Source organism: Entamoeba invadens (genome assembly GCF_000330505.1).
Source record: "Entamoeba invadens IP1 unplaced genomic scaffold scaff_1105074724993, whole genome shotgun sequence".
In the NCBI taxonomy this organism is placed as follows: domain Eukaryota; phylum Evosea; order Mastigamoebida; family Endamoebidae; genus Entamoeba; species Entamoeba invadens.
Window position 1 is genome coordinate 37,881 of NW_004440356.1, and position 24,512 is coordinate 62,392.

The following is a 24,512-nucleotide window of genomic DNA, read 5'->3' on the forward strand; positions in this document are numbered from 1 at the left end:
TAGTTTTTTGAATTAAAAATAATTGAATAAAACAAATCTTAGGCAAATTATTTGGAATATTTAAGGAGGAGTGAATAAGAAATAATAAGTCATTTTTTTGAACAATAAATCGTTTTTTCAATGGTAAAAATCTTTATTTTTTTATTGTTCAAGAAATACCATTTTTTTGTGTTAAAAACAAACTTTATTTATTGAAAAAAAAAATAAAATAATTATAACAAAATTATTAAAATTTTTAATAATTAAAATATTTGAAAAAATGAAAAAATAAAAATATTAAAAAAAACATTTTATCAGTAAAAACACACAAAAAAAAAGTTTAACAGGACTTTAAAGAAAATCAAAAGCACCCACTTGCTAAAACACCGAAATCGATTTTTTTGAAAAAATAATTTTTCAAAAAAAGAACAGCAAAACATGGAGTGAACTTGAAAAGGAACTTAATATTATAACTTTCAATGGCGATAGTAAAACAAACTGATTTACGTCTGAAACACATACCCGATGAACTTTGCAAGACACAGAGCATTTACATAAACGTAGGGGAACTGAATTTTAGTAACAACGATTTTGAGGAAATACCGGAAACTATTCAACTGTTCTCTACTATGAAAAAAGTTTCGTTTTCTAATAACCAGTTGAAAACATTGAACGACTATTTGTTTATTTTAACCGACTTAGAAAGCGTTTGTTTCAATCAAAACAAATTGGAGTCCCTGCCAAAGTCGATTGAAAGTCTCGTCAAACTCACTTCCCTTGATGTGTGTGCGAACAAATTACATACGTTTGGACTCACCCTCCCTATCAAAAGACTTGATCTCTCAGCTAACTTCTTTACTACTATTACACTGGGAGCAACCAATCTGACCTTTCTCGATTTGTCACAGAACGACTTAAAAGAATTCCCAGTTCTCGAGTGTCCCAAGCTAAGACAAATCAATGCCTCTTATAATAACATCCAAGGACTTCCAGACCAAATCACTTTATTATCGTCGCTTCGAAACTTGGACTTAAAGAACAATGAAATTACTCAACTTCCTCTGAACTTCTCTTTATTAACAGCACTCACACAACTTCAATTAGAAAATAACCCGATCAGTGGAGTACCTCCTAATTTCAACACAATGAGAATAAAGAAACTTAACGTCACCGCTACGAAGAACTTCTTATTTGAACCAATAGCAGAACTAAAGGAGTTGGTATATAGTAAAGTTAACGCTGATATCCTGTTCGACGACTATACCCCACTGAAGAATTTGGACACGTTGGACATATCAAATAACAGATTTAAAGTACTCACAGCAACATCCACTAATTTGGTCACGTTAAACGTCTCATATAACTTGATATCAACGTTAACACTCACACCAAATTGCACAGTACAAAAGGTCTTTGCTCGACACAACTGCATCACTGCGATCGACCAAACCATTTTCAACAACCAGAAAATTGCGATTTTGGATATGTCAAATAACGAGTTGCAGACTTTGCCCATGAAAATGGAGATGGCGCGACTCCAACATTTCAATGTCGGCTTTAACAAGTTAAATCACATCGATATCGACTTCTTGAAGGTTTTAACGCTGACCCATTTAGACATTTCCTTCAACAAAATCGTCACTTTGCCGACCCAAATAGGGACGCTCTCAAACTTGAAATCGCTTCATATCACCGGGAACAACATTGCGACTTTACCACTTGAATTCAGTCAATTAATAAGTTTAACTAAACTGCACGCTTCCGACAACAAATTTACGACGTTTCCAAGTGTTCTTCTGACTCTCTCGACTTTAGCGAAGCTGTACATCTCGTCCAACCACTTTGAGGAGTTGCCGATGTTGTCGACGTTGATGAACTTACAGACCTTCGACGCGTCAAATTGCTTCATCACCTCCGGGAAGTCGGTGATCAACTTGATCAAGCTCGAGCAACTGAATTTGAGTAACAATTACATCTCGGAGCCTCCGACCCTAACGGGGTGCACCGCACTTGTCTACGTCGACATCTCTTACAACTCCCTCCAGAAGTGTTTTGACGCGTCGCAATTCAAAAAGATCCACATGCTCGACGTCTCCTTCAACGACTTAACTGAAGTCCCAAAGCACTCAGACACCACTGTTGTGCGATACGACGGCAACACGGCGCTTCATCGCTTTCCGTTCTTGCCCCGGTTCAATAACGGACTTAAGTTCGGGTCGGTCCCAATCACATGTGCTGGGGCGCAGATGTGTGCGGACAGAGATGAGATGCAAGACGCGTTCATCTGTATTCCTCATTTTGCGGCTCCGGAGCACTTCTTATTAGTCGCGATAGACGGACATAATGGGTGTTATGTGCCATATATGTTCTCAAATCGATTCCCACAGATCTTCTATGACATGTTGTCGCGAGACGGAGGGTCGCTTGGGATCAAAGAGGCTCTCTACCAGTCGTTCGACGCACTGCAAAATGAGTTTGCGGGCGATTCGAAGGCTGTGGATGGAGCGGTGGCTACGGTAGTCTTCATGACACCGACGCAAATATACACCGCACAATGCGGAGACTGTCGCGCAGTGTATATCACGTCCGGAGGGATCATTCAATTGGCGCCAGAACACAAAACAAGTGATAGAAAGGAACAAATCAGAATCCGAAGTGAAGGCGGGTTCGTAGATAACTCGATGAGAGTCTGTGGGCTACTCGTGGCACGTTCTGTGGGGGATGTGAAGAGTAAACCCATCCTCACACATATCCCGGATATCACAGTAATAGATAGAAAGGCGGATGAAGAGTACTTGGTAGTCGCTACTGATGGCGTTTGGGACGAAGTGTCTAACCAAAAGATACACAACATTCTCCACTCCAACAGAAGAGTCTTCAGAACAAGTGAGTTGGTCGGGTTACTCAAGGACACGGCTTATGTCAGTTGTGTATCTACCCAGATCCCCGACAACATAGGTATCGTCCTTGCTAGATTTTAATTAGAGATAGTTTCTTCTTATTAAAGTTGTTTATTGTTTCGTGGAGAGTCTGTTTCAACAGAACACTTGTGCAATTTATTGCAGTACACAAGAGAAATGAACATAGTTAGACTCTAACTTGAAGTCGAACAATGGCAAGTGTCATTATAGTTTATTATTAACTTAAATACTATAATATTATAGTTCTATTTGGTATTAATACATTGAATTAAGTTGAAAAATGAACTATACCATTTCATTCAATCAATTATTAAAATATAGTATTTATTTATAGTTCTAATCAATAAAAAAGAAACTAAATAAACTAGAAAAGATAACCTCATGTGTTCTACACACGTCTTATTTTACATTTTGGTACTCACTTATGTCTTTGGAGACACGGTCTGTTACCCGAATTCTCCGAATTGTCAGGAGGGTTACGACAAGAACAACTGTCACATCCTCGAGATTAACACAGACTTTCACTTCTCTAAAGAGTGTCAGGAGTTTGTCGATCACCTCGACTCTGTCCAAATCAACGGAGAAGTCAAGTTGAATATAGACGATGGTGTTGTCTTCACCCCAAACGTTGTTGTGAAGGTGGGAAGTAGTTTGGAGATCAACACCGACTTGGAGCTGATCAACGATTTTGTCATCGAACCTTCTGCGTATGTCAAATTCATGAATTTAACACTAACTGGCGGGAAGTTTAGTGTTTTGGATGAGACTGAAATAACAGGGACGCTTTCAATAGAGAAGAATAGTATAGTAGAAGTGGACAAGAACGTCAAAATCACGGTCGACGAGATCCACGTGAAGGGGAATGGGCAGCTTCTAACAGCCGAAGAGGCGAGTTTGAATATCAACAAGAACTTTAACATGTATGAAAATGCGTTCTGCTTGATTGGGAAGGCCGGGAGAGTCTTTGTAAGTAACCAACTGCAGTTGTACGACGCCTCGAAGTTAAGTACTGAAGATGAAGTGAGTGTGACTGTCTCTGGATACTTCTGGAACGTCTTTCAAAATGCAAAAGTGCTTCTTGGGAAGAGGGGACAGAGTGTGAGTCAGAACATCTACGTCTACGCGACGGCTTCTGTGATCTTAGAAGAGGAGAACCAGCTCAGTCTTGAGAATTTGTATCTCTTTCAAAACGCGACACTCCAAGTCTTAGACAACAGTGTAGTGAGCTGCGGACAATACTTCTCGACGTATTCATATACAATGATCTCAATTGGGAACAACGTGACAATCAAGAGTAGCTCAATGTTCATCTTATTCAGTACAGAAGTCATTCTTGGCGAGAATAACAGAATCTCTGCTGATTCATTTGAGGTGAACAGTTATAGTAAAATGACGGTGGGGAACAATTCGACTTTTGTGGTATCAGGGAAACGTCTCTCAAAGGAGTGCTCGAAGGGGGAAAGCACGGACTACTGCACAGCAATTGCAATTAAAGGCGCGGCTGAGTTAAAAGTGGAGAGCAATAGCAACCAACCGTTATTCACTGTTGGAATTGGGAAAGTCGTTGTTTGGAATACAACCCAAATCGTCCCTCTTAATGCAAAGTGTATTAATCTCTTCAAGTTCGAGAGGAAGTACATCTATAAGAATGAAGTGGAGAAGAAACAATACCGACTTGTATGTGGAGAAACTATTGGCAGGTATTGTGAAACAGAATTTGTTGATGTCATATGTGATGACAAACAGAAGGATGAGCTTTAAGTCTTATAACTGCGTTGTTATATGTATATTCATTGGTTGTTATAAATATCTTTTAAGCTATTACTCTAGTTTGAGTATTTAATTGTTTACTATAATTTATTATTATTATTATTCAATTATAATAAAACTACTATTAATAATTATTTGTGAAGTAAACAATAAATTTAATTGTTTTCTATACTATAATATACTATAATATACTATAATATACTATAATATACTATAATATACTATAATATACTATAATATACTATAATATACTATAATATACTATAATATACTATAATATACTATAATATACTATAATATACTATAATATACTATAATATACTATAATATACTATAATATACTATAATATACTATAATATACTATAATATACTATAATATACTATAATATACTATAATATACTATAATATACTATAATATACTATAATATACTATAATATACTATAATATACTATAATATACTATAATATACTATAATATACTATAATATACTATAATATACTATAATATACTATAATATACTATAATATACTATAATAATAATCTTTTTTACTATAAAAATACTATTAAAGAATTAAACTAAATAAAGAAAGGATGGATAGTATACTGAGACAGGTGGGAGGTGTATTAAAGAATTTAAAATTTGAGGGAGTCTCAGTGGAAGACCAAATTACGTTACCACTGGAAATACTAAAAGAAGTCCCAACGGAAGTATTGAAACCCTTTGAGAACGACTTGATATTTATTACTTCGAAATTATTGGAAGTCATTCACCACTTCGAAAGTGTGAGAGTGAAAGTGTTTGAAGACGTCTGCGCGTCAATAGAAAAGATCATTGGGGCGTTGAAAAGAGAAACTGTTGGGTTGATAGTGCCTGGGATAGTCAAAAACGTCCAACGTGTAAGGGATAACGGGCGGGTTGAATACCAAAAGTGTTGTGTAATGATGTTGTCGACATGTTTGTCCTTTGCAATAATCGAGAAGCACGACGAGGAAGTCGAGAAACGGCTCACAAAAGTGGTGACCCGATGGTATTTAGAACTCCGAAGTGTAGTTGATACCATTGGAGAGAGTGCGTTACAAGTGAGTCGACACATAGACAGTTGGCTTGTCTCTCCCAAGAACGTATTAATAGAGACAGCTGTACGGTGTGGCATCACTGAAGGTCTTACTGACACTACACTTCACACTGTTGTCGAGCAATTTGTCACTCAACTTGACAGCCAAGTCTGTGATTTACTGAATCAAATGTCTTTAAAAGACACAACAGAGAATAGTTCAAGCGACGTAGGGAACGTGACAGACACAAGGAAAGAGTGTACTGATCTCATTAACACCATCATTCAATTAACGCTCACAAACACTTCAATAGAATCTATCATAGCAACACAAATTGAAAAGGTCGCAGCGTGGGAAGTCATTATATATTCTGCAAATTACCCAATACACACTTTCAATGCATTGATAGAGAAGCGCGTCAATGAAGAAGTTGTGAATTATATAAGACAGAGTGAAGACGTCATTTTTGTGGTCAATGGAATACAACAAGACTCTAAGAATCCACAGAGAACTCATTCTAAAAACAAGAGTCTTTTATTAGAACAAATCGAATCGAGCGCACTACATTTGCTTGTTGAAAAGACGAAGAAGAGTGACGACACAACAAAGTCGGTAATCCTCAACGAAGTCATTCAAAACTGCTTTGATATTTCTGCTCTTCAAATAGTCGTGAATTCATTCGAAGAAATCGCACCAGAGACTGCACTCGACATCTTCATGAAGTGTTCCTCTGAAAGTGAAATCAAAGAAATTTCAAAGTGTTTACTTAGTAAATGTTCTCCACATGACTTACTTAAGAAACTTTCTCTCTTCGAGTGGGCTGGATGGATAGAAGTTTGTGTGTCAAATAGTGTCGTTCAAAATGTCGTTGTTATGGAAGAACCTCTAGTAACAACAATAGTTCAAAAAGCTATTAAAATAGTACCTTTTCTGCAGAGTGAAGACTTCTCCTTAACATACGTGTTTAGACTGTTAACAAATGTGATCAACCAGAGTCAGATCTATGCCAGACACGCAGAGGAGAAGGGGAATACCAATGAAGTGATAAACACGATGGTACATATGATGGGGTTTAATACTCAGAACGTTGAAAAATACTCTTTACAGAAGAAACGACCGAAAGAGGAGAAGCAGAAAGAAAAGCAGAAATACAGTGAAGTCTCTGAGATAGTCGAGAACGCATTAATCAGTCTGACACATGTCAATTCAGAGGTTCGAGTCTCTGGAATTGAAGTGCTGAGAAGCGTGAGTGGATTTATGTTAGAAAAGGACGTCGTACGTGTTATGAAGACAATTGGATATTCGATGTCACTAGAAGAGGCGCCGTGGGGTCTTCTGACGATACTTGATTTGGTCACAAAATGCTTTAATGAGCACGGGAGTGTACTTGCAGACATCTTTGAGAAACACCTTCAAAAGCACTTGAAGGTGGTATTTGAAAGGTACTTCTGTCAGCCATCTACTCCTTATAATAGACTCTCTGAGATCAAGAAGAGTCTGACTGACACATTAATTGCTGTGTTTAGTCATTGCCACATAACCACTGAGATTTGTTATGAGATTGGAAGACATTTGATTTGTCTGATCTCCTCTAAGGAGCGCCTTCTTGATACAATCGAGTACACAACTATCAGTGAGTATGTCGGTAAGATCATACTCTCTATTAGTCAGTCGGACACCGATGGGTTCTATCAGATAGTAATTCCTTTACTTCTAAAATATAACACAAACAATGCGTGGTGGAATGGGTACTGCGAGAGGTACTCCAAACTCTTTGAAATGTCGGTTGAGAAGTACTCTGAAAATAAGACTCTATCAAAGTACCTTCTTGAGTCTTGTCTCATCTAATATATATTTTAGTATATTTATAGTATATTTATAGTATAAACTTATAAGAAGAAATAGTCAACAGAGAACGATTGTATCACTGCAAATAGACTTTAAGAGTCTGCTTTTCATTTGTTCCGAAAAGTTGTGAGAAGGATTTTGTCTTGTCCAGAGCCTTTTTGCAGAAGATGATGTCAGTGTACCTTTTAGAATGGTCCAAATGGTGTGTGAAGCTCTCAGGGACTCTGTCGAATATCAATTGAAAAACCCTTTTTAAGTCTTCGACGATGATTTCCGTTGTGTTGGTGTCGATTTGTTCATTTTGAATAGTTTTCAGACTCTCGGACAGAACCCTATTATACATTTCTTTGAGATGTTCTGCAACTGTGCCGTCCAACTCTTTACACGAGTAAATTGCGTTGACATTTGCGTCTATTTTATTGATGGAGTCAATGGCACTTTCAATGACCACATTTTGGTCGAATTGAACGGTGAAAGTGTTATTCAGTGTTGTACATTTTAGAACGACCATTTTTATTATATCGAGTTACTGTAATAATAATACTATTACTATTACTATTAAATAATTATATGAAATAACACTATGTAATGACAAAGAAATACCAACTTGAATATCAAGGAACTTGGAAACAAAATGGAAATTGTGAACTTCTTGAATTCGTGCAGAGGATCACCTTTCAACGTGTGCGCCGGGGTCTCAAGTGTTCTCCAGTCACATGGCTTTGTCCAACTTTCTGAATCAGCTCCTTGGTCTCTTCAAAGGGGTGGAAAGTACTTTTACATCAAGGACTTGACTACGGTCTGTGCTTTTGCTGTTGGTGGGAATTATGTTTGTTTATAACTATATAGTAACTATATAATAACTATACTATTATACTATTAGTAATACTATATATTAACTATATTGTACTAATAAATTAATAATAAATTAATAAGAAGGAAGTTGGCAATGGATTTTCTATAGTCGGCAGTCACACTGATTCTCCGTCTTTGAAATTGAAACCAAATCCGTTTGATAAATCGAATGAATTAGATTTAGTCCGGTGCGAGTTATATGGCGGAGGAAATTGGCCGTCGTGGTTTGATAGAGATTTAGGGGTGTGTGGTCGTGTCATCACACAAGACGGCGAGACGCTTAAAAATGCGATAGTGAAAATAGAAGAGCCCATATATAGGATCTGCACGTGTGCGCCACACTTGGACAAACGGTACGGGAAAGGGTTTGTAATTGACAAAGAGACTGAACTTCCGGCGATTGGTCTTTCTGAGCAGGATTTGATGGAAAAGCTTTCAACGCAAGTCAATGGGACGATAGTTGGGATGGACTTGTATTTATATGACATTGATCCCATATCCCTGAGTGGCGTTTCAAAGGAGTTTATAACGGGACAAGGCTTAGATAACACCACAAGTGTCTACGCAGACTTATTTGGACTTTTAGAAGCGACTTCTGAAGAGTCTTTGAAAGCTTTGCCAAACGTCTTGATGGCGATTTTCTTTGATAATGAAGAGGTTGGGTCGACCAATAGGAGAGGAGCTAATTCGGTGATGACTGAAAAGGTGGTGAGAAGGATCTGCTCGTGTTTTGACATGAGTCCCGACTTCGAGCAAAAAGTGATGGTAGGAGAGAGCAAGACGTTTGTATTAAGTAATGATGTCAATCATGCCTCACACCCAAATTACATTGAGACGAGTGAGAAAAGGCATTTGGTCTATATGAACAGTGGAATTGTCTTCGAAACAAACGCTAATCAAAAACTCTTGTGCGACTCAATCGACTTCAAAATCGTCTCTGAAATTGCTAAGATCAGCGACGTGAAGTTACAGAAGTTAGTTGCTAAACAAGGTCTCCTTGGAGGAAGTACTATTGCACCAAAAATGGCATCATCTACTGGTTTCCATGTCATCGATTGTGGTGTCCCTCTCTTGGCTATGCATTCTATAAGAGAGATAGGAGGGGTTTTTGACATACTTGGATTAACAAACCTTGTCAGAGATGCTTTATTACATTTACACGAGCATCAAGCCTTACTAATTTAAAGAACGTTTTACTCTTTATTATTAATAAATTATTAATAAATTATTTGTATTTATTTACTATTTTAAATAATTATACTTACTATAAAATTGTTGATAATTCCAAAATGTGAAAAGGTAAAATTATAACAATTTTTAAAAATTGTAATTTGTCATTTTTTTACATGTGATTCATTTTTGGGAAAAAATTGTTTTGTGTAATTAAAAAAAATAGTTTAATTCTTTCTTGTAATATTAGTTTTTATCGAGATTTTTTAGAGTCATTTTCCGTTGTTTTAGATTAATTCTTGATTATTCTAATAATTACGTTAGCATTATTTGTTTTATTATTAAATTTGACAAAATCACTAGGTAAGAAATGGAAGTTCTGATTGTTTTTATTTATTTAATTTAATTATATACTATAATAAATCGAGTTATATTTATGAACTTATTTAAAAAAAACAATAAAAGAAATATTATACAATTAATTAATTTATTTATTAATTAATAAAATGTTAATAAATTAAATAATTATAAATAAAAAAATATATTTTATCTTTTTATATGATTACAAATACGGAAATGTTACCCTATAAATATAACTATTTACAAAACTGTCACTCTATTTTTCGGCGACTTTAAATCCTTCAACGCATTGATAAGAAACAATTACTACCAATAACACAAATAAAATTAAAAGTATTAATAAGTAATTAATTCTATATAGTTACAAAATAACTTTGTTTTTATAATAACAAAACAGTTGTTATAGGTTTGACTTAAATTGTTTTTTGCACCCCCAAGAATTAATGTCCCCACATATTTGGGTCAGAGTAGTTTTACTATTCAAAAAAGCGTTTCGACATCCAAAAAATAGATTATCAATAGAAAAGTATATTAAAATTTTTAGTAAAATGCAGTAATTAGAAAAGAAATTGCCGATTCCCCAAAATAAGAATTTGATAAATTAAAAATACTCTCAAAAAAACAAAAGAAAGTAAAAATAGACTTTGTGTTCGAAAGTCATCAAACTGTGTTGGAACAAACAATAGATGATTCACATAACCACAATCAAGTCGGGTGAGTTTTCCAGTCTTTCCAAATCGCAATCGACTCGCAGCAGTGTTTCTTTCCTTCCCAAAGAAGAGAAGTCGAAAGTCAAATTTATATCGCAACGCAGAGGCTCCTTCACTAAAAAGGGCTCATTAACACTCATCGGCGCTGTTTTACCAATTCAACTTGAAACTTTTTTAACAATTCCTTTAGACACCAAATTCAACGAATTCATCGAAGTCTTAGAAATACAACAAATTTACTTCTTCCAAAGTATTACGTGGTTTTCCGTGATGAGTGTATCGCACGCGCGGACTCTTGTGTGGTCGATGGAGAGTTCGCACCGCCTGTTATTCGAGTGTGTTGTCAAACACCTTTCCACACACAATTTGAGTCGCGGCGTATTATCGGAATTCCTCTTTAAAAGGGGAGAGAAGTACCCCAATACCACAGTGCAGTTCTTGCACTACGTCTTCTGTAATTTGGAATTCATTTTCAACGAAAATTCGTGTGACGACTCGTACACAAAAACAGGGGTCTTACTTTCTGAGACTCAAGAATCCCATTGGAACAATTTTTTTGAGATCCCTCTGCAAGACCCCAATGTCTTTGTTTTAGAGTGTGCTGTCTATCTTGACGGCGACGAGTTGTTTAAGATGATCATGAGATGTGTCTTAGACTTTGAGAAGCATTGCAACAAGAATGAGCCGTGTTTTGAAGTGCGGCGAAAGCGGATCCAAGACTTACTGATGGCGTGGACAGACATCTTTAGAGAGAACGTCCCACGCTATTCCAACGTCATGACCACTAAAATCGTCCAAAATGTTGAGCTCTTCGACCCTTTGTTTGTCCACTTAATTAAAAAGAGGTTCAGTGTTGAGAAGGCCTCTCAATTGTGTTTAGCCAAAATCGTTCAACACAAGCGCCGAGGAGTTCGTTTAGAGAATATGGAAGACATCGAGACACAAATTGGAAAGACTGAAAATTACGAAGTCAACTTCTTTGGACTGAAACCACCGGTGGTTGCAATGCAACTTGTCCTGTTCGACCAGAACGCACTCAGACAAGTCAAATTTGCAGACTTTTACTCGAAGACGCACTTGAAGACCCTCCAAAATTACTTGGACGTTGTGAAAGTGATTGAGCGAATGACGTCGAATGAGATCAGCACCAATCCATCAAGAAAGATCTTTTCTTTCTTCATCAAAGTCTCGTATGAATGCGTTACACTTGGGGATTACAACATCGCGTTTTTCATCTACTCTTCGTTGATTAAATACTCAATGTCGAAGGTCGGGGGGTGGTCTGAAATCGGCAGGAAGACTAAAGGAAAATGGAACGACTTGAAGACGCTCTTCTCAATCGCGAGAAACAGCGCGACGTATCGGAAAAGCTTTGAAGAACACGTGGAACCAAAGATCCCAATAATCGCGTTATTAATGGGCGACATGGTCAGGCTTAACGACATGGATACACTGAACCCAGATGGGAAATTGAATATGGTAAAGATGAGTAAATTCTCTAATGTGTTGGGAACACTTCTTAATGCGAGACAACACACTTACCCACAATTGCCGGATGAAGGGATACAAAACTATTTAAACCACTACACACTCTTTGGATGAGAATGGATCAACTTTAGATTGTCCGTCCTCTTTATTTATTGTTTTATTGTTATTTGATTCCAGCGTGTAAAGTGGAGTCTGATAAAATCTTAGGCATTGTTATTATCACATTACACATTTTTTAAATAAAATATTTACGACTCTGTTTTATAATGAAAATCGAAAGATTCAATTTTATAATGGATTAGACCAAAGAAGCCAATGAAATAAGCGCAATGAATACTGCAACACCCGTAACAGAATCTGCAACACGAATCCATATCACGTCGAGTTCTGGCAATTCGACATCAACTGTATATCCATCTTGTTTGATTAAGCCTTGTCCCGTCATCTTTTCTATATGTCCCACCCCACTGTAATTGAACGAGTATGAGTTTTTGATATTTTTGTTGTTCACAATTAACGCGTACTCCACATGTTTATATCTCCATACTCTCATCCCAACATTATTTCCGTCGTTCTCAAACCCAAAAACACCACTGGGCTTTTCTTCGGAATAAATGATATCAGAGTACTCTTCCTTAAGCTCTTTTGCTATTCTTTTCACTGAATTCCACTGTGTCTCAAATGGGGTTTTATAATCCATTTTATGCAAATCAGTGAAGTCGTAATAAATGATTCCCATTGCACCACCAACAATAAACTGATAGGTCATCTGTCTCATTTGTTGTTCTGTAGGTACAGGGTACGTCCCTCCATTGTATCTTGTCCAGTCAAAGATTTGTGGGATGTTCCACATACTCTTTCCATTAACAACACCCCGTCTTCCTCTATTCGAAACAGTAAACACGTCTTCTATGTATCCACCATTAGTGACTGGGTATACATCAAGCCCAAAGACATCGACCAGATTATGTAAAGTCGATATTTCTTTGCTTAAATTGATGGCAGTGTATATCACATGATCTGGGTCGTTTTCTCTGATCGTTCGCGTTGCATTTAAGAACTCCTCGTAACAATCAAGCTTTGGTTCGTCTATTGGGTAATACCCGAAGAAGCCTTTGATATCTTTGAATTCGTTGATCTTGTCTTTCAGCCACAAATAAGCCGCATCCAAGTCACTTTGTCCACACCCACAACATACACCTTTGGTGAATGGACGAATCACAAACCCACGTCCGTCCGTCTGTTTATTGAACTCAGAAATTTGGTCTGCAGTCATCCCACCTGGCGACACTATTAAGTTGAAAGGACTGTCTTTAAAGAGTGAAGTGTCGGTGTCAGTAATTTGGTCGAAGTACAGTCCAAGTGGAAAGAACTTTTTGTTGTCCATCCAAGTGATCAAATTGTTGTCGACGTGTATGTTGTGGTGGATTTGAGTTGGTGTCTTTCGAAACATTGTTGTTTTAACCTCTTTGTTGGGGTACTTTGTGTTTTCGCACGTGAGTTTGAGTGTGTAATATCCAATTTCCAAGTCCTTTGGGTCGACTTGGAACGATGCATAAGTGTTGTATGCATCATTTTTCATTTCAAATTTGGTTAATGTATTTTTTAACGTGTATGTTAAGTCCTGTACAACTGCAATTTGCAAATTTAAGAAGTTGCCATTCTGATAGACACTGTTTTGCACATCCAGCCCAACGCGAACTTCAAAGACATCAGTGAAGACTTCTTGCCTCCAACTCATGACTTGGAACCCTAATACAATATCACGACCAGTCGGTTCCAGCAGAACATCATCAATCCAGATTTCCCCAAGACCTTCATTGGGATGAATCAAAACGCCAAATACATTCGTGCTTTGTGTGAATGGAGTAGTTGTTATACCACTTAATGTATAGAATTTATCGTAACAACTTCCATTAACACATTCTGGAATAGTGTCTGAATATATTCCATAAGAGTCTTTAGAGTCTAGACTCTCTAAAAACAAGAGAACTCGACTGCTCTTTACATTCTTCATCTTAAGCGACACACTCACTTTATAATTGACTCCAGTTTCCATCCCACTCACGGTTTGTCTTAGCCCCGTGCGACTTGAAACAGAGTCATCGGTGCAATGCACCGAATTTGGATTAGACTGAAAATTTGATTTATCGACATTACATGTCCCACTGACTCTCCACATGTCTAGATCGTCGTCGAACCTCGGGTTTACAAGTAAATTAGAAAAAACACTTGGAATCAAACAAACACCAAACAACAGCAACATAACTTATGATATAAATAACAAGCTTAAATAGTTTCTTCCATAGGCTTCCTTTTTAGTTTCCATAAAATTGGTCAGCGACAAATGGATTGACAGAAAGACTCGGAGAGGCCGGGCGAATTGGAGAAGTCGCTTCTGGGATGATCGGGTGTGGGCTGGAAGTCACAGAGAACGTCCCTTTATTCTTTTTCTCTGTCACACATATGGGGAAGTCCTCGTTGTTGGAGAGACTTGACCTCTTCCATCCCTCCCCTCTGTCCCGTTCTTTTCGGATATATATCTGGTGTGGAATACGACTTGCTTGCATTGGAAATGAGTCTCGAGTTTACTTAAACTGTTTTATAGACGTATTCGTGTATATTGACAAAACTGCTTCTTATATATAGAAGTCACCTTTTGAGTCGATTTTTCTGTCTTAATTTGTGGTTATAAAAAAGACCGTGAACTGTTGGGAACTATTATTTTTAATTATCGTCGCTTTATTGTATAAAAATCAAGTTGTTTCTATATATAATGGTTAAATATACTATTAAGTATCAAAATTGGGGTTGAAAAGGTTGTACATGAAAAACTGGTTTAGTACTTTTTATTCGATTAAATTGACATTTATAACTTATTTTGACATATTCAGTTTCAAAGTGTTTTTGTAAGTATTATTTAAAAATTGTACTGAAAACTAAATAAAACACAAATTGAAAACCAGTAAAATATATAGTAAAATTGCTATATTATTACTATCAAACAACTATATATTTTAATGTTTATTCTATCATTATTATTAAAAAATCCAAACAAAAATGAAAAAAAATATTGTTTATTATTTACGAAATAAATTAAAAATTAAAAATTTAAAACTATATACTATTGAATTATATTATAAATATATTATATTTTTAATTTATGTTTTCTTATAAAAAAACAAAGGCTTTTTATTAAAAAAGAAACAATAAACTTGACATAAAAAAGTTTACAAGAATTGTTGAAACAATATCATTATTCTTATTGAATTTTGTAGCTTTGAATGAGAAAGAAAAGGCAAAAAGAAAGCAAGTTGGTTGTTGGTGTATTATATCATTGATAAAAATCAAAGCAAAACATTGCCCCATAAAAAGTCAGTTTCAAATAACACTAAGTGATGTGATGGCATTTGAACTATTTTTAAATGTTAAACAACTACTTTTGATTTATTTTAATAATATACACGTAATGTGTATTATTTATAAATAACCAAATCACAATAAAACGCTATTAAATAAAACATTATTCCTCATCCATCTCAATTTCCGTCGACTGTTCGACCTTATGGTTTGGGGAAGCCACGAACTTCATTGCGAAGGAAAAGATGGACGCGATTATGTAGAGTATCAACGTGAGTGCTGCAATTGAAATAAGTTGGTTATGTGCTTTGTCTATATCATTTCCCATTCCTTTGTGTAATGGGTAGACCACAACACACCTTACCAAAAATTGTGCGAATAGGACTGCGATGTTCAGTATACCCACAAACAATCCAAAATGTGCCGATGGGACTATACCCTTTAATAATGCGAAAGGGATTGTTGATAATTGTGCAACAGTAATACCCACTGGTATAAACACTATAATAATAAGTATCATAAGTAAGATGATAACAGTGTATTGTGTGTATTCGATTCCCGAATAAAAGAGATTTGAAATGATTGTCAGAGGAAGTAGTGACGCCATTCCAGTGATGACTGTTGTTACTCCTAATAAGAACCAGTGATAATCCCGTTTGGGGAACATAAAGACACAATACCCAATTTGAGAGATGTCGGTCACTATTTGCTGTATTTGGTACACAAAGCTTGGTGTCACTCGATTCAGTTGTATGATCTCCGAACTGTAACTCACGCCAAAGTATTCATAGAGTAAATGACTTTCTTGTTCAAAACATTCAAACGCGGTATACCCCCAAAAGAGGATCAACCAGTTGAAGATGCGCTTCCAGTTGATTTCAAAGACCGCTCTTACTTCTTTCTTCACAAACTCCCCAAACTTCATTTTCTTGTTTTCCACATAACTCTCTGTCGCCGTGCAAAAAGTGACTGTCGTAGTCAGAGGAACAAGAAATAATGAGATGATGAACATACACGCCAAAGACTTCGTATTCGCTTGACTGAGACTTTCGATGTTATCTAAGCTATAGCTTAACCCCGGGATAGTAAACACGGTGTCTGTCGTTAAATGAGCAAGCGACGATAACGCAATGAACATGACTGCACATTGAAATTGGTGTTCCATAGGAATGATATCAAGTACAAGTGTTCTTAACGAGACTTGTAATGTGTTGATCCCTACAAAGAAGCATATGAGTGACACTAAATACCCCCAAAACTCCCACTTCTGACTGATCTCAGAGAAACTTAAAGTCTCTTCCGTTCTGTCTCCTGTAACAACGTAACACACAGCCATCACTGTCTGTAAGATGATCCCGAGAAACACTATGAAATTGCCCGCAAGCATAAAAGGACGACGTTTCCCCCACTTCATTTCTGTGTTGTAATCACTCCACGAACCAACTATTATCTGCACAATTATCCCTATCAGTGGGCCTAGAACACCTTCTATCACAGTCTTGACGGTGTAGTCGTATTTAAACACAAAGTTCTTTAACACTATGCTGTCTGTCCGTTAAAACAACGACTTGAACATATAGTTATTAATATTAATCGTTATTAATGTATTATACCAATTTTAAAAATAAAGGACAAACACATAAACTCAATACCAAAATTGGCGGCGTTGAGCATCATGACGAGAAATATAAAGCGACAGTTAACCATTTTGATAGAGCCCACTGATTATTTTAAAGTTTGTTTTCGACACGTAAAAACTTGTCTGTAATATAAAACAAATTTTAACTTAAGAATTATTGTTGGACGGAAGTGACCCGTTATTTGGAAAGAAAAAGGGGTGAATGAGAGATAAAATTATATGCTTTTCATATATCAGTTGGCAGTTGAAATGATCGTTTTTGTTTTTAAAAAGTTTGGAAATGATATTGAAAAAAATTAAAATATAAAAGATTCTGATGTCCACTTTTTGAAACATGGCATGAATATTTAAAACGTATAAATTTTGAAGTAAATAATAAGGTTATTAATCTTCTATTGTTTTAGTGGTTATTTGATTCGTAACATTTGCACGGTATGATCAATGAAATTATACTTCATATAATTCAGTATATAAAACACCAAAAAATCATATTAGATAGTTTTTAAAAGCATGAGAATAAACAGAACACAAAAAAATTCGTTTATGAGATGCACTCGTAGTAATCTGCATATCTACAAAGCTGTTGGTATGATTTGTTGCAATAATTTCAATATAAATACTGTAATGGAACTGATTTGATTTTTATAATTGACAAGTAAATAATAACGTCCCGTCAATGTGCATTACATTTATGAAAATTGAATTAATACGTTTGGGTTTTAAATATATGCTCAGATGAGTCGATATCTTCAGTTTAGAAACCGTGGCAATGAGAAAGAACATTAAAGTTAATAAATTAAACCGACTCAATAATATTCAGTCTTGTGAATGTTTTTGAAAAAGTGTTTTGGCACTAAAAAAGATTAACAATGTCGCAACACCCTTGGGGAAAGTTGATCAGCACAACCCCAAATGGAGTAGATGTAATTTTGACATCACCAGACACTCTTCTTGGCCGCACCACATTGGGTACTAAATATGATGAACCACGAATAAGCCGACAACACTTTCACATCAAAAAGACGATAATGAGTGACAGCACAGTGGTTATCATTCGGCCTGAAACAACAATTGGGACATATATCGATCACACTGTTGTTGAACCTGGTGATGAGGTTGTGTTGCTGCCATACACAGAAGTCACTTTACTCCATCCGATGGACAAGCATGCGTTATCATATTGCTTTATAAGCACTGCCGACAGTGAGTTGGACAGACTGTTTCTCGACAAGTACAAACCTTTGAAGTTTTTGGGGAAGGGGAGTTACGCGACTGTTCGTGAGGTCGAGGAGGTTTCAACTTCTTCGCACCTTGCAGTGAAAATTGTGTCGCGCCCCGAGGAGAATAACACTTTCCTCAAACGCGAAGAACAAATTTTGGAGACCCTCGAACACCCCAATTTAGTGCAATGCCACGAAGTACTTTACACGAAGAGTCGAGTCTTTTTTGTGATGGAATTGGTCACTGGTGGAGACTTATTTTCGTATTTGTTTGGTGATAATGGCGTCGGGAAAGTGAGTGAGTCCCAAGCAAGAGAAGTCATATCACAGCTTTTGAGTGCAGTGAAATACCTCCACGCAAAGAAGATCTGTCATCGCGACATCAAACTTGAAAACGTTTTGTTGTGTGAAAAGAATGCAATACAAACAGTGAAGTTGACGGACTTTGGGTTGAGTCGAGTCGTCGACATTACACAGAAAGCGCAAACAAAAGTCGGGAGTTTGGCGTATTGTGCGCCCGAGATACTTCGAGCTGAAGTCGCTGAATATGATGGAATGAAAGTAGACATCTGGAGTCTTGGGGTTGTGTTCTATTTGTTAGTCACTGGTGAATATCCCTTTGGTGATGACACTTTGAACGACTTGCCTTCTAACATCGTTCACGGTACCTTTGTTGATGAGTCTCTTACAAATAAGATGTCAGAGGAATTCAATGATTTGATACACAACATGCTTGTAATAGACCCCGAAACCCGGTTTAATGCCGAACAATGTTTATTGCACGAGTTCTTTGGCACAAAGCACCCATCACAACTTGAGGAATAAAATGGTTGACAAATACTAAATAATAGTATATTTTTACTATAGATATGGTTTTACTTTTTTTCCATAAGACTGAATTAAACATAAAACTAATAATAATTTAATTCAGCGACTATCACTTGAGTAATTCCCGAACACAAAAGGACTGTGCGGCTATAAGTTATGTCTCAAAAATTTAAAAATAAAGCTATAGTGATATGGTAGAAAGTTATTTAAATATAGTAAATAGAGTACAAAATGTAGAGCAAATATAAGTGAAGGATCCAAATTGAAAAGGGTTGATACCAAACTCATAATATTTCTTTCAAACTGTAAAACATGATGAGAAGTTTTCAGAGTGAGAAGTCCACGCCATTTGACAATGTGCCGCACAAACCAAACCAAATACTGGGTGACTTGGATAATGAGAGTGTCAGGGATATACTTTTCACTTGGAATTTTATTCATCAACAACGAGACGTTTTGGACTTTGAAAACATTCCACAAATATACGAAAACTCAGAAGACACGGAGGTGGAAGTTGAAGGAAAAGCTGAAGACAAAAAGCGGTTACATTTAGACACTTCATTCAAGTCGATAATGATATACATCTACTGGTATCCACAAGTCAAAAACTCCTTAGCTCAAAAGCTGTGTACGTTACTCTTTTATTCCCATTTTGTCTCTGGCACAACAAACCTCCACCAGAACTTAATCATGCAAATATTGAGGGTCGACCGATTTACAATTCCTTTCATATTTTTTGTCATCACAGAGAACGAAGTCTTGTTAAATTGCGATGACATCGCTGACATCCCACACAACACTCTATTTAACATGTTTAACACGCTTATTAAGGAATATTTACAATCGCCAATGGGTTGGCAGTCATCGAAGAAAACACCCAATTCGATATATAATCGGACAAGAGTACTTGGCAGCGACAAAGAAGGTGTTGTCTATTATTTGTTGAATGGATTCTTGTTTGGGAATGCAAGTGAGCGGTGGTACATCTTCAATCTTCCCTCCCAAGTCGACGACTTGATAGATAAACTCAGTCTGTCTTGTGAAGAGGACTTAATCAATCAAATCACCACTTTACGCCAATTTATTAAAACGGATAGAAAGGTGGCACAAGAGTTTGTGGTTGTCAAAAAAGGGTTAACGCCGTCGACACATTACAAAACATTTTCACAACTCAAAGGAGTTTCCCCCTTCAGTGATGAAGTTCGGGAAACGATTCAAACTGCCATAAAAGACTTTGCGTGGTTTGTAGTGAGTGTAGAAAAGTATGGAGATGGAGAGACGGTGCCCATACAAACCGAGGAGGTTCTCAGTGAGAATAATACGAATGAGAAAGGACTTATTTTAAACACTAATGCGAGTCAAGTGAATACCGAGAAGAGTGATAATGAGATGAGTCAAGACAACGACTCGACTTCAGAAAAAGAGAAAGAAAGTGAGTCTTCCACGAAGATGTCTGAGGACTCCGAGAGTTCGTCTGATGGAAGCAAAGACCGAAAAACACACAAACCAACACTTTCACAAAGAGAAAGACGCATGAAGGCAAGAATACCATTCCAGAGAAATCAACAAACGAGCGCGTTGCCGGAGAATTGGTACACCACCGAAATCGAAACACTGAACTCTGGTGAGTTAAATGAAATCATCGACTACGTTTCCGACGAGTTGATTGGCCTTCCGACAGTGAACGAAGGTAATTACAAAAGTGTTGTAAGCGACGTTATTGAGTTGATTGGACTCCTTGTCGGGACTTTGCCAAACAAATTCTTTAAGAGGGGGTTTGAGTTCGTAAGGGACTATGTGGTCAAAAACTGCACAAAGGCGTCCGGCGTCTCATTTCTGGTTGGCGCAGTCACCCTCCTTGACAACTCGGTGGAAAAAGAAGTCAAAAGCAACACTTCCGGCGAGTGAGAAGTCGACCTTCACTGGTGGAGAGTGTACAAGTGCAAATACTATGTATTTAATATTTTATAGGAACATATTTACTATTTTTCCTTTTGTGCACGTAGTTATAAAATTATAGTAAATATATTAATAATAGAATAGTAGCGAAGGTTCAATTTCGTCCATATAAATTTAGTTGATAATACACGATAACTAAAAAGCCCCAAAAATGGTTTAAAACTGACGAATTGCAATAAGAAAAAGAATGAAAAATTTCGAGTAAAAAGTACTTGAAATTCGTGTGATAAGAAGAGAACTGTAAAAGAAGACCTCAATGGGTGATACACAGTCTACAGCACCTGCTGTAGTTGACACGACTAAAACTACTTTAAGTCTGAATGGGCAACTGTTGCCGGAAGTCCCCTCGTTAAGTCGATTTCCGAATTTGGAATACTTGGACTTATCAAAGAATACTATCAGTCAATTGGATAATGTGGTTACTCTACTGAATTTGACGAAATTGAATGTGAACTGTAATGATATTCAAAACCTCCCGGACTTACTATTCATTAACTTAACACGACTGCAAAGCTTGGAAAGTGCAACGAACCAAATCAGTGTCTTGTCGCCGTTAATTTGCTTTTTAACATCACTTGTTAATCTTAATATGGAACATAACCTCCTGGAAACGATCCCAGACACTTTGGCATCGTGCCAACAACTCACTTATCTCAATTTGGGATTTAATAAATTAGTTAACATCCCACCTACTATACAGGAAATGCCACAACTTAAGGGACTGGTCTTAAATAATAATAAAATCACACGGATACCAAAGAACATTGGTAAACTGACGAACTTGACGCTTCTCAATTTGGCTGAGAACGAAATGAAGGAACTCCCCGACTACACTATGACGTGCACTAATCTTGTCAAACTCTATTTGGACAACAACGACTTGCAAAAGGTCTCACCACAAATCTCACAGCTGATCCAATTGAAGGAACTCAATTTGAGATCGAACTGCTTACAAAAGCTCCCAATCGACTTGACTAAATTGAGTAACTTGGTCATGTGCGATATTGGGGATAACCAATTTAATGACAAATTTTACTCGACGGAGCCGTCCATCCCACAACTGTTTCAAAGGATCTCAAAGTTTTCGTTCTCGGCGCCTTCGAGGAAAGTTGCTTCTAAAGCAGATAGAAGAAAACAGAGTATACAGATCCAAATGTCACTGTCACAGAACGCAAAGACAAAAGTGTTTAATGCCGACGACATCTATAAGAAAGAGATTTTGTTGCGAATATCGGAGAATGAGGACTTCACATATTGTCGAATGGTGCAGTGCTCTTCTGAGATGGTCAATCACTCGGACGCATATATATACTTTGACATGAAAAAGATCGTTGTCTGGTTCGGTGCAAAATGCAACGATTTCAAGAAGGAGAAAGCACGAAACATTGGGGAAATACTAGCACAGGAGAAAAACAGTGTAATTGACGAGATTGATTGTACTACGAAAAACACCAAAGACGTGTTCAAGTCGATTTTTAAAGTCAATGAATTCAGTGATACGGTATACAACGACGAAGAAGTGTTCACACAGTATATAAACAGTTTAAAGGTATACACTTTTGAGGACTTTGAGAAAGGAGTCGATGTCAATGAAGTCAAAGATGAAGTATTAACGTCTGAGATATTACAATCATCAAGAAGTGTGTTGATAGACACTGGTGTTGATGTGTTTGTGTGGGCTGGTCAGTACTCAAATAACAACGAAAAGAACTCTGCGATGCTCCAAGCAGAAAGTCTTCTCTCAAGTTCGGGAAGAAGAAAAGAACAGTTGGTGTATGTCATAGAAGGAAATGAATTTGTCATATTCAAAGAGTACTTCCACGACTTGGCAGTGAAAGATGAGAATTTCATAGAAACGGATATCGTTGAGGCACTGAGAAGCACGTCTCCTGTTGGGATACGAACATCACAAATACGAAAACAGCGAAGTCCATCGCCAATGAGGACGGGAAGTGAATCTCCGAAGACGGCAAATATCAAAGGAATGCATATGAAGAAAAAATCAGAGGACGTGCAAAATGGTGTTGCACTCAACACACTCACAAACAAAGAGGACATTGAAACTTTAAAACAACTGCCAAGCCCTAGAGCAGAAATCACTCAATACAAAAACGAATTGACTGTGACTGAAGTGGGTGGACAAGAAATAACAAGAAAAGACAAACCACTGCCAAAACCTCCTAAAGAAGAAATTAAAAAAGAACAACCACAAAAAGTCGACAAACCAGTTGAAGTTGAACCAATTAAAAAACAACCAGCAGAAAAACGTGTTGAAACACCAAAAGAATGTGAAAAGAAAGAGAAAAGTGTTGTCACTGAAAACAAAGGAACAACGTATATAGTACCTGCACCAAAACAAGAACCAAAAACAAATGAAATACCAAAGAAAGTCGAAACTCAAGTCATTCCTATTTCGGAAGAAAAGAAGACGCCAGTCGAGATGAAAAAGGAAATACCAAACAAACCATTGCCTCAACCAAAACTAAAAGAAACAACAAATAAGCAGATAGCAATTCCTATAGAAAAACCAATACCAAAAAGTAATAAAGAAGTCGAAAACGAAGACAATCAACTCATCAAAATGGCTCATAGAAAAACAATGCAGAAAAAAAGAACTGCCGCAACAAAAACACAGGCCGAAGTGCAAAGAGGCCTTAACGCTAAGACCGAGACGGAAGAAAACACAACACCGACAGTCGCTGGTGTGCCTGCCCAGAAGAAAGGTGTCACCATTGATGAGATCTTCAAGCAGCGAGAGAAGTTTGTAGCGCGACGAGTTGAGAACGAGGCGAACAATGTTGAGACTGAGTCGGTGCAAGAGGTCAATCCCATCAATTTGAAACGGCTGTTCCAAGTGAAAGGGCAGCGCCGTCCATATGTGAAGCAAGTTGAGTGTAGTTTGAAGTCATTGAACTCTGGCGATGCGTTTGTGCTTGATCCGGGAAAGAACAGTGGAGTGATATACCAGTGGAATGGGAAGAAATGCAATCGAATGGAAAAAGGTAAAGCGATGGATGTAGCCAAACGGATTAAAGACAAAGAGCGTGTTGGAAGCAAACAAGTTGTTGTGGACGAAGGCAAAGAAACTGAGCAATTCTGGACGGCACTTGGTGAACAAGGGGAAGTCAAACTCGATGATGGTGTTGTAGATACTGTTGTAGAAGTGTCGTACGCACAGAGCGTGTCATTGTTATGGGTGAAGTATGATGTGATGGGTGACTCCGTAACAATGGACAAAGTGGTTGATGCTAGGAATCGACTGACAAAGAGTCTTCTGGAGATGACGCAGTGTTACATTTTAGACACCGAGACGGAGATGTTTCTCTGGCTAGGGAACAAGTGTTCG

At 37.1% G+C, this 24,512-nt stretch overlaps 11 protein-coding genes across 11 annotated transcripts; 8 read left to right on the forward strand and 3 right to left on the reverse strand.

Moving 5' to 3' along the window:
* Window positions 1-458: 458 nt before the first annotated feature.
* On the forward strand, window positions 459-2,960 carry EIN_424300 (leucine-rich repeat containing protein, putative; the record flags this gene model as incomplete). The annotated part of the gene is made up of 1 exon (XM_004256471.1): window positions 459-2,960. One exon carries the CDS (start codon window positions 459-461, stop codon window positions 2,958-2,960), a length of 2,502 nt encoding a protein of 833 aa, XP_004256519.1.
* A 321-nt stretch (window positions 2,961-3,281) lies between these two features.
* On the forward strand, window positions 3,282-4,661 carry EIN_424310 (hypothetical protein; the record flags this gene model as incomplete). Its single annotated transcript, XM_004256472.1, has 1 exon — window positions 3,282-4,661. The coding sequence occupies one exon, from the start codon at window positions 3,282-3,284 to the stop codon at window positions 4,659-4,661; it is 1,380 nt and encodes a 459-aa protein (XP_004256520.1).
* Window positions 4,662-5,264: 603 nt separating this feature from the next.
* EIN_424320 (hypothetical protein) lies at window positions 5,265-7,577 on the forward strand (the record flags this gene model as incomplete). The annotated part of the gene is made up of 1 exon (XM_004256473.1): window positions 5,265-7,577. The coding sequence occupies one exon, from the start codon at window positions 5,265-5,267 to the stop codon at window positions 7,575-7,577; it is 2,313 nt and encodes a 770-aa protein (XP_004256521.1).
* A 76-nt stretch (window positions 7,578-7,653) lies between these two features.
* On the reverse strand, window positions 7,654-8,088 carry EIN_424330 (hypothetical protein; the record flags this gene model as incomplete). Its single annotated transcript, XM_004256474.1, has 1 exon — window positions 7,654-8,088. The coding sequence occupies one exon, from the start codon at window positions 8,086-8,088 to the stop codon at window positions 7,654-7,656; it is 435 nt and encodes a 144-aa protein (XP_004256522.1).
* A 123-nt stretch (window positions 8,089-8,211) lies between these two features.
* EIN_424340 (hypothetical protein) lies at window positions 8,212-9,617 on the forward strand (the record flags this gene model as incomplete). The annotated part of the gene is made up of 2 exons (XM_004256475.1): window positions 8,212-8,406; window positions 8,517-9,617. 2 exons carry the CDS (start codon window positions 8,212-8,214, stop codon window positions 9,615-9,617), a joined length of 1,296 nt encoding a protein of 431 aa, XP_004256523.1.
* Window positions 9,618-10,648: 1,031 nt separating this feature from the next.
* EIN_424350 (hypothetical protein) lies at window positions 10,649-12,274 on the forward strand (the record flags this gene model as incomplete). The annotated part of the gene is made up of 1 exon (XM_004256476.1): window positions 10,649-12,274. One exon carries the CDS (start codon window positions 10,649-10,651, stop codon window positions 12,272-12,274), a length of 1,626 nt encoding a protein of 541 aa, XP_004256524.1.
* A 184-nt stretch (window positions 12,275-12,458) lies between these two features.
* On the reverse strand, window positions 12,459-14,426 carry EIN_424360 (hypothetical protein; the record flags this gene model as incomplete). Its single annotated transcript, XM_004256477.1, has 1 exon — window positions 12,459-14,426. One exon carries the CDS (start codon window positions 14,424-14,426, stop codon window positions 12,459-12,461), a length of 1,968 nt encoding a protein of 655 aa, XP_004256525.1.
* Window positions 14,427-15,683: 1,257 nt separating this feature from the next.
* On the reverse strand, window positions 15,684-17,227 carry EIN_424370 (hypothetical protein; the record flags this gene model as incomplete). The annotated part of the gene is made up of 2 exons (XM_004256478.1): window positions 15,684-17,068; window positions 17,158-17,227. The coding sequence occupies 2 exons, from the start codon at window positions 17,225-17,227 to the stop codon at window positions 15,684-15,686; spliced, it is 1,455 nt and encodes a 484-aa protein (XP_004256526.1).
* An 801-nt stretch (window positions 17,228-18,028) lies between these two features.
* On the forward strand, window positions 18,029-19,204 carry EIN_424380 (CBL-interacting serine/threonine protein kinase, putative; the record flags this gene model as incomplete). Its single annotated transcript, XM_004256479.1, has 1 exon — window positions 18,029-19,204. One exon carries the CDS (start codon window positions 18,029-18,031, stop codon window positions 19,202-19,204), a length of 1,176 nt encoding a protein of 391 aa, XP_004256527.1.
* A 318-nt stretch (window positions 19,205-19,522) lies between these two features.
* Window positions 19,523-21,115, forward strand: EIN_424390 (hypothetical protein; the record flags this gene model as incomplete). Its single annotated transcript, XM_004256480.1, has 1 exon — window positions 19,523-21,115. The coding sequence occupies one exon, from the start codon at window positions 19,523-19,525 to the stop codon at window positions 21,113-21,115; it is 1,593 nt and encodes a 530-aa protein (XP_004256528.1).
* Window positions 21,116-21,422: 307 nt separating this feature from the next.
* Window positions 21,423-24,505, forward strand: EIN_424400 (villidin, putative; the record flags this gene model as incomplete). Its single annotated transcript, XM_004256481.1, has 1 exon — window positions 21,423-24,505. A coding segment is annotated over one exon (3,083 nt), but the record flags the coding sequence as incomplete, so codon positions are not given.
* Window positions 24,506-24,512: the final 7 nt, after the last annotated feature.